Genomic DNA, 14,096 nt, shown 5'->3' on the forward strand with positions numbered 1-14,096 from the left:
AATACCGACGAAAATCTTCCGAAATTAGCTAATTTTCCGTTCCGAAACTCGGAGCGACAGGAACACGTCCGAACCCGATGGCGGAAAAAAAACAATCGAAGATGGAGTCGACGCCCATGCGCAATGGAGACAAAAGGAGGAGTCACTCGGTCCCGTGACTCGAAAGACTTCTTCGAACAAAAACAACTTGTAACACTCCGGCCCAACACCAGATGGCGAGCTATTGCAGAACAGGCGTATCTACAGCGACAGATGCCATCGAACATGTAGTTCTAACTGCAGTATATGTCACTTAATTCTGATAGGGTTCCCAAAATCCTGTTTGCTGTCTCTGAAGCAAGTGATTAATATATCTGACCATGTTATTATAAGGGCCCACTACTTTGACTATGTCAAAGCCTGCTTTAAAGAGGCCTGATTATCACATACGACTCTTCACGCTGGGCAAGTTGCTTTTGTGGTTAAAAACAATCTTTATAACAGACATTTCTCTCATGACACTTGTAGGAAACTAACTTTACATATATAAATCTCTTCCAAAAAATGAAAGACATTTATATTCACTTCACAATCTATTCCAGTTTCGGTATTCTCATTCCCACCTTCTTAAGGAATATTCGATAATTATGTAACTGAAGCTTTATTTACTGAATGGTCATTTTCTCTTCTATGCTTTACCTTAACTGGCTATTTTATACATTGTATTTTCTTTAATAAACCCATGCACATGCCTGAGTGGAGCATGAATTGTATGAGCAATGCGGGTAATCTATCCTTTGCAGGTAGTGACATGCATTTGCTGAACTCAGCTTCAACTGCTGTCATTTTCTCTTCATCTGAATGAAATTCCAAAGCAGTTGCTTTGGGCAAAGTGGCACACTGCAGCAGTTCAGACAATGTTCAAGGTCCGCTCGTAGAATACAAAGGAAAAAGTAATGTGCAACATGGTTTGGGAAAGATTACATGGGGCTCGGAATAGGGGTGTGTCCTTCCCACAAGCCTCTCCCTTTCTCGCTTTTTTCTGTGAATGCCTCTTCAAGCCACAGGAAGGAAGAAAGAACATATGAAAAAGCTGTTTAGACAGTCCATATAGGCACAGACGAGGCAGCAGCTCTGTTTCACGTACAGCTCCTGACTAGATCCTGACACTGCCTTTGCAATCTATGTTGTTGCTTGTGTTCCTTAACAGTGGCCCTGGATATTCCTAAAATCTCAAAAACATTCATAGCGTCAGCGCACAGACAGCTGATCAAATCTTGCTCTCTTCCCTCAGCACCTCTGCCTAAGATAGTATTACTAATGTGTTAAAGAAAGTTCTTAATAATGACACGTAGCCATTCCTCCCTGATAATTTTAGTTACCAGGAAATTCTACGGTAATATGAATTATTTTAACAAACTGATTCTAGGCGGCTGCATTACAAGAGTATGAGGATACTTACCCAATAACAAAGCGTAGACAGGACCTGCAGATCACAGCAAGCACCAAGCAAGGCTAAGGTGGAATCAGGCAGCTCTGTGAAAGAAAACAGATTGTTTTTAATTTCTTAAATTTTAGGGTATTATTTTCCTAATATACACGTCATCACATATTCAGGCTGTTTCTTGTACAATACTGTAAACATCATCAAAGGCATAATGGCAAAAAGCAGACAGGGGAAGAATATATTTATTATTTTTCCTAACCTTTGGTGACAATGCACACTTTTTTCAAGACCATACTTCTGCTTGCACCACAAATATCGAAACAAATACTTTTCGGAGTTGCTATTGTATAATTGATTTAAACTATTTGAACAGTTCTTTAAACATACCTGTATGGCACCGAAGGACACAACAGCTTGATGTATGACGTAAACCTCCATTTATCCTGTCACTCACTCACAGAAAAATAAAGGACATGCCCCAAAGAAAGGATGCATACATTTAACCGAAACGATCTCTGGAGTATCTAGATTATATGAGCAATTTGAAAAATGTCCCTGATCTAATTTTTTATTTAAATAAAGGATTAGTGACTGCCCTCTTCAAAAAGTGACTATGAAGTTTTAATTTATTTCACAACTATACAGCCACAAGAGAATTTTAACTGTAGTGTAAACGAAAAGACAGATTTTGGACAAAGACCACTGAATGCATTTCATTCACTGATGTTTTGGGGCTTAATGGCCAATTGTAATTCATACTGAATTGAGAATAATTTTGAGGTACCTTAAAATAAGTGTTTGTTTTTGCTCCAGTATTTTTTAAAATTTTTATTTCTTTAAACAAACAAGAAGTCCATAGCTTGGAAATCAAGTTATGATGCAGAGACCTATTGACTTTGCCAATGCTTCAGAAAAAGGATGCAAAAGGTTTGATGGGCAATTTGAGGCCACGTTTTGCAACCTGTGACTTAATAAATGTGACCTATAAATCCGTGTAAGTGTAGCATTCATTTAAAAGGGCACTCATGGCTTGGATGTATGCCACAAAAAGGTCATGGAACTCCTGAATGACGTGCAATATCCTTATAATGTACAATTGTGGTGTACAGTATCACATATTTATCTTATGTGACATAAACAATGAACGCAGATTATTTTTACCATCCAAAGCACTGATGAGGAAATGTGCAGCAGCAATGAGTTCCTCTGACTGTTCCTGGAATTGTGGCAATAGTGTTTCATTCTCTACACGGTATCCAACAAAGAGCAGGAAGTCTATTACTTTCTGTTGCTGTGAGGGTTTGAATTCCCTCAAATCTGTCAGATCTGGCTGCACACCTGCGCAGATATCATCCATCTGTGAAAAGAAAATATACGTGTTGAATGTTAAAAACACAGGCAAAATTGAGTCAATAATGCTTGTAAAGTGGCCTGGCAGCTACTGATTGTACGCGAGTAATATAAAGTTGAGCGGCTATGTAATGCAGATTAAGTATAAAGCGAGATGACTCTCGGCAGTTGGTGAGTGGAGATCCAGTCGAAGGTAGGTGAGCAAGAAAGGCCCTGATAAGCCTTGGGTCGGGACCCTGTAAAGACAGTGGAACAGTCGTCAGATGCAGCTGAAGCGCGTCTCGGTGTACACCACCATCGACTCTACCCAATACTTATTCCCTGGCCGAACGGCCCAGCCTTGATGAAGTCACCTGTGTGACGAAACACGTGTTGGCTGTTTCTCGAAGACAACGCAAGTCTGTGGCATACTGTGCCTACAAATAAAGACACTTGCATCATCGACTGTGGACTTTTCTAATTTGTTCTCCGCATCCAGAACCGGAACACCAGGGACACGTGTCCTTAATACGAACTGTGATCATACTATCCTGTGTGCCGTGGTCATATTGATGTTATTATTATTGTGTATCCGATACAAATATTTTTGCCTATTAGGGTAGTTAGACACCCGACCCATCTGGCACCAACGTCTCATTCTTACTGACACTTTTCTATCACACTTGTTGTTACTCTACGGAGGTGCGGCTGCTCTTACCCTTACTACCTTTGTATTGTTTGCTTCCAGTGTTTCAATAATGTATATATGGAACAAAGATAAACAGAAAAGCATATAGAATCTGATTTACAAAAAGCAAGAAAATAAATGTGGGCATTTGCTTCGGTAGAGTTACTGCTGGTTTAGAGCAATAATCAGGGATTTATAATATGTATCACAAAAGTCCTGAAAAAAGACAACCATCTTCATTTTCGAGGAGCACCTGTGTAAAACGTTCGTATGAAAAATGTCTTTATTGGAAAATTCTGTGTACAGGCATATGACACAAATGATCTTTTGCACATAGAACTTTTTTGTTTCTCCCAAGGAGAAACTCCTTCCATTTCATCCCTATATAATCACCTATTCTGAACCTGGAAACACATGTATACCTGCCTTTGACAGTAGTAAATATATGTATTTGAGTTTGGGAATGTCTTAGGAAGAAGTACGTGAATATCCCCTATTCATCCGCTTGAGGATGTTCATTTGAGGCTGTTCACTTATTTTTAGCATTAGGGTCACTTTGGAACCCCACAAACCTGTTTAACCATGATTCTAATCTAATCATAAACATCCACTGCCTTTTTTCTAGGTTTGTGCTGAAGAAATACCACATAGATACATACATACATTTATAATTGCAGAAATACTAACATAAAGGCAAAATTTATCAATTTCAAACGCGATTTACAAGGGTTGACTTACACCAATTCTTTTTCTGTGAATCAGGGCTGGGAATTTACTATTGCAGATTAACAATTGATCACTAAGACTGACCGTCAGTATAACAAAATTGTGAATTGGGCCCCTAGAATTTACAATTATTGTTGCTTTTCAAAAGCTACAAAAATGTGTAGGAATAGCAAACACAAAGAAAAAAGGTATTGCCCCAGCTGGGAATTTACTTTTGTGTCCCATGAATCATAAATCAAAGACAATCAAACATTATATTTTAAATGTTCACAAACACAAACTGATGTTATAATTCAGTATATGGAAAAGTTTGATTTGTTTTATGCTAGAATAAAAATCAAGCATTTGTTGATAGCAGAACCCTGGCAATTTAGATTCTGATGCAGTCTGGGATTTGGAAATCTACTCTTTCCTCATGAGTCTTGTATAACACAGCGCTTCAAATGTGCTATGATATACTCTGTAAAGTGTGGCACATTGTCATTGTTTTCGGGGATTACTCTGGCAGCATGAACCAGCTTCTTTGTAGTGTTCAACCTTACAAAGACCAAGGGCCTGATTTAGATTTCGGCAGACGGGTTACTCCGTTACAACGGTGACAGATATCCCGTATACTGAAATATAAATCCCATAGGAAATAATGGGATTTATATTTCGGTGGACGGGATATCCGTTACCGTTGTGACAGAGTAACCTTCTGACGAAATCTACATCAGACCCTGAACTGATTTTTCACATAACATGCTATATTTCCTTGAAAAGCTGAGGATTGTGCATGTAAACCAAACTTTTAGGAATATTAGTAACAGATCATGCCCCTGAAGAAAACAAGGGTATAAGTGGCTAAAACAGGCAATGAGAGAAAAAAAATCAGTTTTAAACTTTGCATGTGTTAGGGAGCTTAGAACAGGGTCCTCCTCAACCATTCCCACTCTGGGGTGTAGATGTATAGTAGTTATCCTGTCTGAAAGGGAAACAGACCACATCAGTTTTTATTAGCATTTGTGGATTGTTCAGCGTCTCCTCGGCACTTGAGGTTTTCTCTATTCAGTACAGTGTGGAACGTTCCTGTCAGCCTTACCATGTGTGTATATAGGAACATTCTCGTTTTGGAAAACCTCAGTCTGGCTGGATGTCATCTGGAGACCTCAAGCTTCCTGCTGCTTACCTCGTTTTGAATCTGTTGCAGCAATTTTCAGATTTATTGCATCCTCCTTCACAGATTCACAAATGTGTATGGTGTACAGCCATCAAGATGGACATTCTTTCTGGAATTTGAAGCTCTTGGCACCATCTCTCCTTTTAGCCTCCAAAGTTTTGCAAAGATGGCTCCATCTACCATCTAAAAATCTCCGAACTTCATGTTGAGAATCACTATGCTTTGTGACCCTGTATCAATAAAGTGGTGCTGGAAAGAAGAACCTTTAAGTGCAAAATAACCTTCACCTCTGATTTCAATTCAGCCTCTTCTGACAATGATATTCCTAAGGTGAATGTTTATGGATCTGGCTTCCGTCGATCCTTAAAAACCTTTTACACATACCTACCCCAACACTGAAACCTGGAACAAAGGAAACTGCTTCATGCCCACAAATACACATGACCAAATAGGTGAAGCCTAAATACTTAATTCAAGTCACAAATATTTTAGTGCCCAAGTTCCATTCTACCTAAGTGATTAATTCATAGACATGTTCTAGATATGAACCAATCTAATGTATTAGTCGATATAATGATTCAAGAAATTCAGAGCAAGAACGATCCTTGCTTTGAGGAATCAATCTATGTATACTATTTCTTCAGCAATTACTTGCCAGTGGGTGTATTATATTCCTTGACAGATCACGTTGCTTCCTAACTTTAACACACTTAGGGCCAGATGTAGCAAACTTTTGCGAGTCGCAAATGGCCCAAATCGCAATTTGCGACCCCGCAAAATCGGAAATGGGATGCAAAAATCCCATTTCCGACTCGCAAAATGTGACGCGAGCCATTACCGACTCGCAAAAATAGCGACCCCATTTTGCGACCCGCAAATAGGAAGTCGCTATTTGCGAGTCGCAAACCATATGCAATAGCCACTCGCAAATTGCGACTAGTCGCAAAAAGCCCATTTTGCACTTCCAATTTACCACTAACTCAGAACAGGTGGTAACCAGAACCAAAGTATAAAAGGAGACCAAGAAGGCATCTGGGTTACTCAAGATGGCGGAGATATATGTGATAGCAAGGAGGAGGAGAGCCCACGCCGCACAGCAGATGAGGAGGAGGAGCCAGAGACAGGAGAAGATATACAGAACCAGGCAGACACTTTTCCAACAAACTGAGGAGGAGATATATGATAAATACAGACTTAGCAGTGCAGCAATCCTAGATTTAATAGATCTACTCAATCCGCAGCTACAACGCCAGACTGTGCGCGGCTGCGCCGTCCCCACACATGTGCAAGTGCTATGCTCACTGCACCTCTTGGCCTCGGGTAGCTATCAAGGGGTCATTGCCGTGGCAGGTGGGGTATCCCAAAGTGCACTCTCACGGTTCTTCAGAGCATTCCTAGATTCCATACTCACACACACATGTCCAGATACATATACCTACCCAGGAATGAGGCAGAAATCAACAGCACCAACTTGGAATTCTACAGGATTGCCAACTTCCCCCATGTAATAGGGTGTGTAGACCGGACACATATACAAATATGCCCTCCTGCAAATCTGGAATATCTGTTCCGCAACCAGAAGTGTACCCACTCACTGAACATCCAGGTGGTATGTGACGCCCATTATGTTATCACTGACATGGTTGACAAATTTCCAGGGAGTACACATGACTCCTACATTTTCAGGCACAGTGGGATACACCAACGCCTAGAAAGTGGGGAGTTTAGAGACGGCTATCTCTTAGGTATTGCTGAATACACCCTGAAGCCATACACACAGGTCACTGTTGAAACCATCCATGCCCTGCTAACATTGTCCATTTATGCCAAACAGGTGACAGTGCATATGCGCTACGTCCATGGATACTTACCCCATACTTAACACCCACCAATGAGACAGAGAGGCGATACAACAGCGCACATAGGAGGACCCGAAATATTATAGAAAGGACCTTTGGACTGCTGAAGGCAAGATTCAGATGCCTCCACAGAAGTGGAGGTGCCCTCCAGTATGCCCCAATAACAGCTTTCAAGATCGTTGGCGCATGCGCTATACTGCACAACATTGCCACCAGACGTGGGCTACCTCTCACCCCAGAAGACCCAGATTCGGAGGATGACGAGCAAGAGCTACCACATCGCCATCATGGCAATAGAAGCATTACAAATCAAGGCAGACAGAGACGGGACCACATTGCAAACCAATACTTTGGAAGGTACGTGGCAAATAACACCACACTCACTAATGTCACACACAAGGAGTCCAGGTGTGAAGTGGAACAAACAAGGAATTTAATAATGTGCACCAAAAACCTATTTACATAAACTACAGTTCAGGGGCTGTTAAAGTCCACCTGGCATGAGGACACATTAACCTCATGTGCCTCCAGTCAAGGACAGCGCGTAGCTCACACTCTACGCCGTGCTCGCCCAGCATGGCTGGTTCCTGGTGCGTCTGCAGTGCCCTGCCTTGCACTACCACTGCGCAACACCCTGGTGTCTGTGGCTGAGACACTGCTAACGGTGGAGCCCTCCTCACTGTCCTGCGGCGTGTCTGCCGCGCCCCTAGCCACCTGTCGTGCCTCCATAAGATCTACTGCGTGGCTGATACGTCCCAGCCCACGTGCCACATCACTGGCAAAGTGGCCCAAGTCCACCGGGAGGCTGACCGTGCGCCGTGACAGCCCAGTGGTGTTAACCGCCAGCCGGACGATGGAGGAAGACATGCGGTCCAGCCGGTGGATGAGCTGCAGGTCACAGCGCCTTGCACCCTCTCTCTCAGTGATTAGTTCTGACACCAGTTGTCTTCATTGAGAGCGCAAGGTCACCAACATGGGTATTTAGCTGTTGCAGCTCAGTGTGTACCAGTTGCAGCCCTGTGTTCTGGTTCCGTTCCATGCGCCGCATGGCCCCTGATATGTTTCTTATCTCTCGTGTCTGCAGGCGCTGACCACGTAGGAGTGCAGCCTCAGCGGCGGACATGGAGGCGTCCCCTGCCTCACCCTGTGGCACTGGAGGGACATTGAGACGTCGCCTGCGACGCAGTGGAGGTTCCGTGTCCTGTACACCGGCACTGTGGCTGGGACCGGGTGCTGGCTCACTCTCCAGTATGGCCACTGGTGCATCAGGAGGGGACTGTGTTTGGGTGGTGCAGGTCCCTGTGGTGGCTGGTCCTGAGTCCTGTGCTGGCTGGTGGCTGACCTGTGGCCCCTGGATGCTGTGGCTGGAGGTGGTGTCGTGTGGGAGACCTGTGGGACATAGGGAACACACTGTCAGTATCTACCATCTGTTATCTGCTTCCTAATAAACTGTTACCTATCAACTGCCTACTTGACTACATTGCCCATAATGCACCATGCAGGTGGTTGCTACTCTGAAATGGAGCTATTTTGGTTGTGCATGCTGCTGTGTACTAGGTGGGTGGGGGTATGACAGATATGGGTGTACATGCATGTCTCATGGTACTCACCGGTTGATGGTCCTGTTGCTGACGTGTCCAGCTCTCCCATCCCGGACACTGCCTCTGGCTCCAAGATCTCCTCCACTCTTTCCTCCAAGGGTGTGGGTGGTGGTATGGTGGATGGTCCCCCTCCAGTGCCCCTCACCTCCCGGAGCCGCTCTGCCACCCTCTCCTTGGTCCGGGAGTGCAGGTCATACCACCGTTTCTTCATTTCCTTGATACTCCGGTGGCTCACACCCAAGGAGTTTACCTTGTCCTGTATTTCTGTCCAAATCCGTCTTTTTTCCACCTCAGGCACACTGAGGGCTGCCCTCCCAAAAAGTTGTTTGTGGTGCTGGCAGCATTCCTCAGTCAGCACCTCCAGTTCTTTTTCAGCAAATTTCAATTTTCTCTTTCTAGGAGTGTCTGCCATTGTAGCTGCTGTTCCTCCTGTTGGCTGTTCAGAAGTTTAAAATGGGTGTGGTCCTCCCTCCTCCCAGGTGTATTAGTAAACTTCCAGGCTGTGATGTCATCATCAAGAGCCAGGAAGTGTTTTCCAGAGTGTTCTGCTGCACCTGCATTAAATTTGAGGCACAGTCGCAATTTGCGACACCCACTCGCAATTTGCGTGTTCGTTTTTAGCGCGGTCGCAAAAAGCGTCCTCGCAAACAGCGGACTCGCAATCTGCGGTGCGACTTCATTTGCGAGTCGCAAAATGAAGTCGCTTTTTCTTCTTGGATACCATTTAGCAAGTCGGAAATTGCGAGTCGCAACGACTCGCAATTTCCGACTCGCTAATTTTTTCCTACCTACATCTGACCCTTAGTTCATAGATTGTGTATACTCACAAACTGAAAGGATTGGTTGATGGAGTTCTTGGTCAAATATGATTAACTCATTGTATGTTCAAGTGTGTTTTGGTTTTAAAGTTCAGGATTTGTGAAAGGATCAAAGGTAAATGCTCCTCATTGTACCTTAAAGTATTTCTCAAAGATGTTTTAATTTTTTTAAATTCCAAAATCACCTAAAATTTTAAATTGTTCCTCTGTGTTAGGGTTATGAAACACCTTCCCTTGCAAATTGATCAATGAATGCCATGTTCTAAGCACCTCCTCACAGGATTTAGAATGGACGTCTGAATTAGTGATTTCCCTGTTTAGTAGTTCAGCCTACTTAAGATATTACCACTACAGATAGTCTCTCTTGGATTTTCTTGTGACATCTAGTTGTAATGTTGATGGTAATGGACCAAAAAAGCAGGAGTTGAAATTCTTACTCTCTATCTGGGCTAATTTTGCAATTCTAAGCCTATTCCGGAGTTCCTCTATGTATCATTACCTAATTTAGAGTTAGGTAATAACAGATTTTTTTCTAAATTATGAAGGAAGTACTAAATTCAGAGGATAATCCACTAGTGGGATTTCCTTCAAACTATTGTAAATAATATTCAACTGAGGATTTATATCTGAACGTAGCACTCTCAACAGAAATCTGAAAATGTTCTATTAACTTTTAACTGAGGCCTCAACAAGGAACGTGGGCACACAGTGGTGATGGTTGTCTTTGCCTTGCTCTTGCTTGTTTCTAGTCCCTCCTGTTCACACTTGTTGTGAAGATTATGGTAGTCACTGCAGAGCTTTACCGTCTTAGGTGTTCTATTTCAGGAGTCTGGACAGTGAGGGCTGGGTGAGACAAGACCATGAAGAGTGCATGTCCTTTTCTGTTGGCACAAGAGCATGGAACCTCTTTAAGTGAAGCAGAAAAAAGGCATTTTATTTATGGGTGTGTGTCCAAAAGGGATAAAGGATATATATGTAATTTGAAACCCTCACACAATTCTTTTAGATCATCATAATTTCTGAATGATGTACATTGTCTTTTTACAAGTGTTATGTTCTCATCAATAGGAGTAAACAGGAACTTACAAAATGTGTTTATTACACAACCCGTGTTGAAGTCAAGTTCCTGATGTGATGCATGTAAATACAAGAGCTTTGATTGTAAATAGCTGTGGATCTTAATTTCATGACTAGATCCTACAATGGATAGGAAAGCTGATGTTCCCTATTACCTTGTGTCAGAATGTAGGTGTGTAAGACAGCATAGTTGTGAACTAAACCACTGTGCTGTATGGAGATTAGTATACACTAGGGGTTTCAAATATGCCACTCCTCTGCTAAATATGTGGCCAAGTTGTGTATACATCCTAGTGCATGCAACCTGTATTTCTAGTTGGTGGATATAATTTCCAGGAACATCTTGTGACCATTTGACCATTTAAGATTAAGTTAAAAATGCAGCAGTCTCAAAAATAATATTTTACATATTGCTATGAAGATTTTGTGCTGACTAATGATAATATTACCAGGCCACCACTAACACTGTTAAATGAGAAGGAATTCAAGTGGCATTTAAAGACTATGGGGTTCATTCCTACCCTGGCGGTCATAGACCGCCAGGGTAGGTGACGGAGGAAGCACCGCCAACAGGCTGGCGGTGCTTCCGGGGGCATTCTGACGCCGCGGTCAGAAAAGGGAAGCCCGCTGCCCCAGGGAATCCTCCACGGCGGCGCTGCCAGCAGCGCCGCCGTGGGGATTCCGACCCCCTTCCCGCCAGCCTGGTTCTGGTGGTTTTCACCGCCAGAACCTGGCTGGCGGGAACGGGTGTCGTGGGGCCCCTGGGGGCCCCTGCAGTGCCCATGCCACTGGCATGGGCACTGCAGGGGCCCCCTAACAGGGCCCCACATTGATTTTCAGTGTCTGCGTGGCAGACACTGAAGATCGCGACGGGTGCAACTGCACCCGTCGCACACCAGCAACTCCGCCGGCTCCATTCGGAGCCGGCTTCCTCGTTGCTGGTGCTTTCCCGCTGGGCGGGCGGCCTTTTGGCGGTCGCCCGCCCGCCCAGCGGGAAAGTCAGAATCACCGCGGCGGTCATTTGACCGCGCTGCGGTGTTCTGGCGGGGGAACTTTGGCGGGTGGCCTCCGCCGCCCGCCGATGTTAGAATGACCCCCTATGTGATGAACACACAGGAGAGAATAAATGAGCAAGAACAGATACATGAAAAGGTAACTACAGATAAGCTAGTTAATGTGAACGTCACACAGCCCTCAAATGTGGTCAAAGAGTAAGCCCCGATTCTTGTAATTAATACTGAATCTGCTAACTTGAGGGCTAAATTAAACATACAGGAGACTGTGGAAACCAGTGCACACCAATTTCATATGAACCATTTGAAGTATGTTTCATATGACAGAGGACGTTCCTACTCCTAGCAGGTAAAGGAGCTACAAGACAAAAGCATTCCAATTACAATGATGGATCAGGGGATCTTAGGTAAAGAGCTTTGAATACATAATACATGTTTTATGAAATTCTGTAAACAGTGTACACAGGTTTAAGAAAAATGCCCCTCGGTTAATACCTAGATTTGAAAACACATACACACATATTATGGTTTCAAAGGATATTAGGGAGTGGCTTGGTGATGGTATAAGTCATGATGAATTAGTGCACGCCATGCCAACATGCAAAAATAGTGCAACTCTTTGATAATCAATGAGCTTTAAACAAGGGATAGGGTATGCCTAATTGTACGTAATCAGGATATTGCAAGCCAAAATTGAGTACATTGATCATCTACAGCGGGCTTCTCCAACAAGTAGGTTGCGAGCTACTTTTAGCTTTCCAGCTATTAGTAAGTAGCTCCCCTGAGTGCAGTCAGCCTTTTACAGTAATAACTTTTGCTTGGTTTAATATATGTACAAAAAATTAAAAATGTGTGTATTTTCAGAACTCTTAAGATGATGTTTAGGGAAAATGGTTGAATTTACAAACTATATTTAAAGCGGATATTTGGATGATAGATCATGATGCTGTGTTACCAATGCTGAATCATGCTAAACTGATAATCCATTACTGCCGAAGCACTAAGGTCATCACTACTGGTAATCTTGCACATGTTAATTACTAATGTTAGCTTGTCTGATGTGTCACATTTACCACTCCGATCATATTAGTAGAATGGGATTATTTGTATTGAACATAAGAAGCTCTCATTACAGAAAAGGCTGGAGACCCCTAAACTAGAGGCACCTGGTACGCTGGCCCAGGCTCCTTATAAAGTTTTGGCACTCAAGGTGACTTGAATTGTTCTAATTATTGTAAAAATGGGAGTACGTTATTGTTACATATGAGCCTTCATACAGTATACACAAAGGTGGAGAGAAATAATACAAATGAAATATGCTATTTCTCTGTGCAAAACAAAACAAATGTTTGCCCATACTGTGTACAGAATTAAGGCATAAAAAAGCAACGATGAAAGGAAACATGATTATACAAAACATAATATTGTGCAAATACTGTCTATTATCAATAGATTGATTAGATGTGCTTCGAACTTCGGGAGAGCTGTAATTGGAATGGAAAAACAGGAGGGTACATTGTGTAACTTGTCAAGCTTTACTCACTAGGCAGGCATTTAATGTGCATTCTATGTGACAGTTATTTGAACAGAAGTACTTCAGTGCTGTTAAGTGCTTGAACTAGGAACCATTTCTGGCCACAATGACAAGGAACCACTGCACAGTGACCATGGTCCCTTGAAAGTTTACAACGTTCCAGATGATTCTCTCGAATGGCGTGAGGAACTTCCACACTGGGTGAAGTTCCTGTATGATGACTGGATAGCCCACCAACAGGCTTGAGGTCACTGCTCGCTGGACCTGGCTCATTTGGTTGTTTGTAGTCCTCCTCTTCTCTTGCACCTCCTGTGCGTCTAGGATAGCGGGTTTCCAGCTAGGCCCTGCTGGGAAACAGTCTGTGGTGAGCTTTCAAAACAGCAGGTCTAGGGCCACTGTGGAGTCACTTTCTGGTGTCTGATGGTACTCTTGAAACTCTTGCCCCTGGCAAGGGGTCCCATTTATCAGTCTTTTCCTCTTCCTGGAGTCCTAGCAGGGCGAACACCTTCTCTAGGAATGGTTTCACTTTCAAGAATGTGGTTGACTGCACGAGTTTGACTATAGGGTATTTTGTGTGGCTGTCTACCATTACTGCTGTGAGACGGCCATCAGGGAAACTCCCAAGTCCATGCTGGTCTTAAGCAGGGTTCCTCCGTGATCACTGGTGCTGACAGTGGTTCCCCCGCTCATGATTATGCAGGAGTTGCCGCTTTGCACCTTTTTGCCCACCCAAGTCTCTATTCTGGGGAACTATACTTTGTCTCTTAGTCTTGCTTTGGTTTTCCTCATGCCTGGGTGGTCTTAATAAGCCAAATCGACAACTCTGGCCCAGAGACACTGGGGCATCACAGTTTGTCTCACTCTGA

General features: G+C 43.4%; 1 protein-coding gene across 1 annotated transcript in view; it reads right to left on the reverse strand.

Moving 5' to 3' along the window:
• The window catches only part of GSDME (gasdermin E), a 249,894-nt gene that overhangs the window by 82,729 nt on the left and 153,069 nt on the right, over positions 1 to 14,096 (reverse strand). The window contains exons 8-9 of the mRNA XM_069211399.1: positions 2,588 to 2,783; positions 1,442 to 1,515 (exon numbers count right to left, since the gene is read on the reverse strand). Of these exons, the coding sequence (XP_069067500.1) occupies positions 1,442 to 1,515; positions 2,588 to 2,783 (270 nt within the window). The remainder of the gene's footprint in view (positions 1 to 1,441; positions 1,516 to 2,587; positions 2,784 to 14,096) is intronic.

This window comes from Pleurodeles waltl, chromosome 10 (assembly GCF_031143425.1).
Source record: "Pleurodeles waltl isolate 20211129_DDA chromosome 10, aPleWal1.hap1.20221129, whole genome shotgun sequence".
In the NCBI taxonomy this organism is placed as follows: domain Eukaryota; kingdom Metazoa; phylum Chordata; class Amphibia; order Caudata; family Salamandridae; genus Pleurodeles; species Pleurodeles waltl.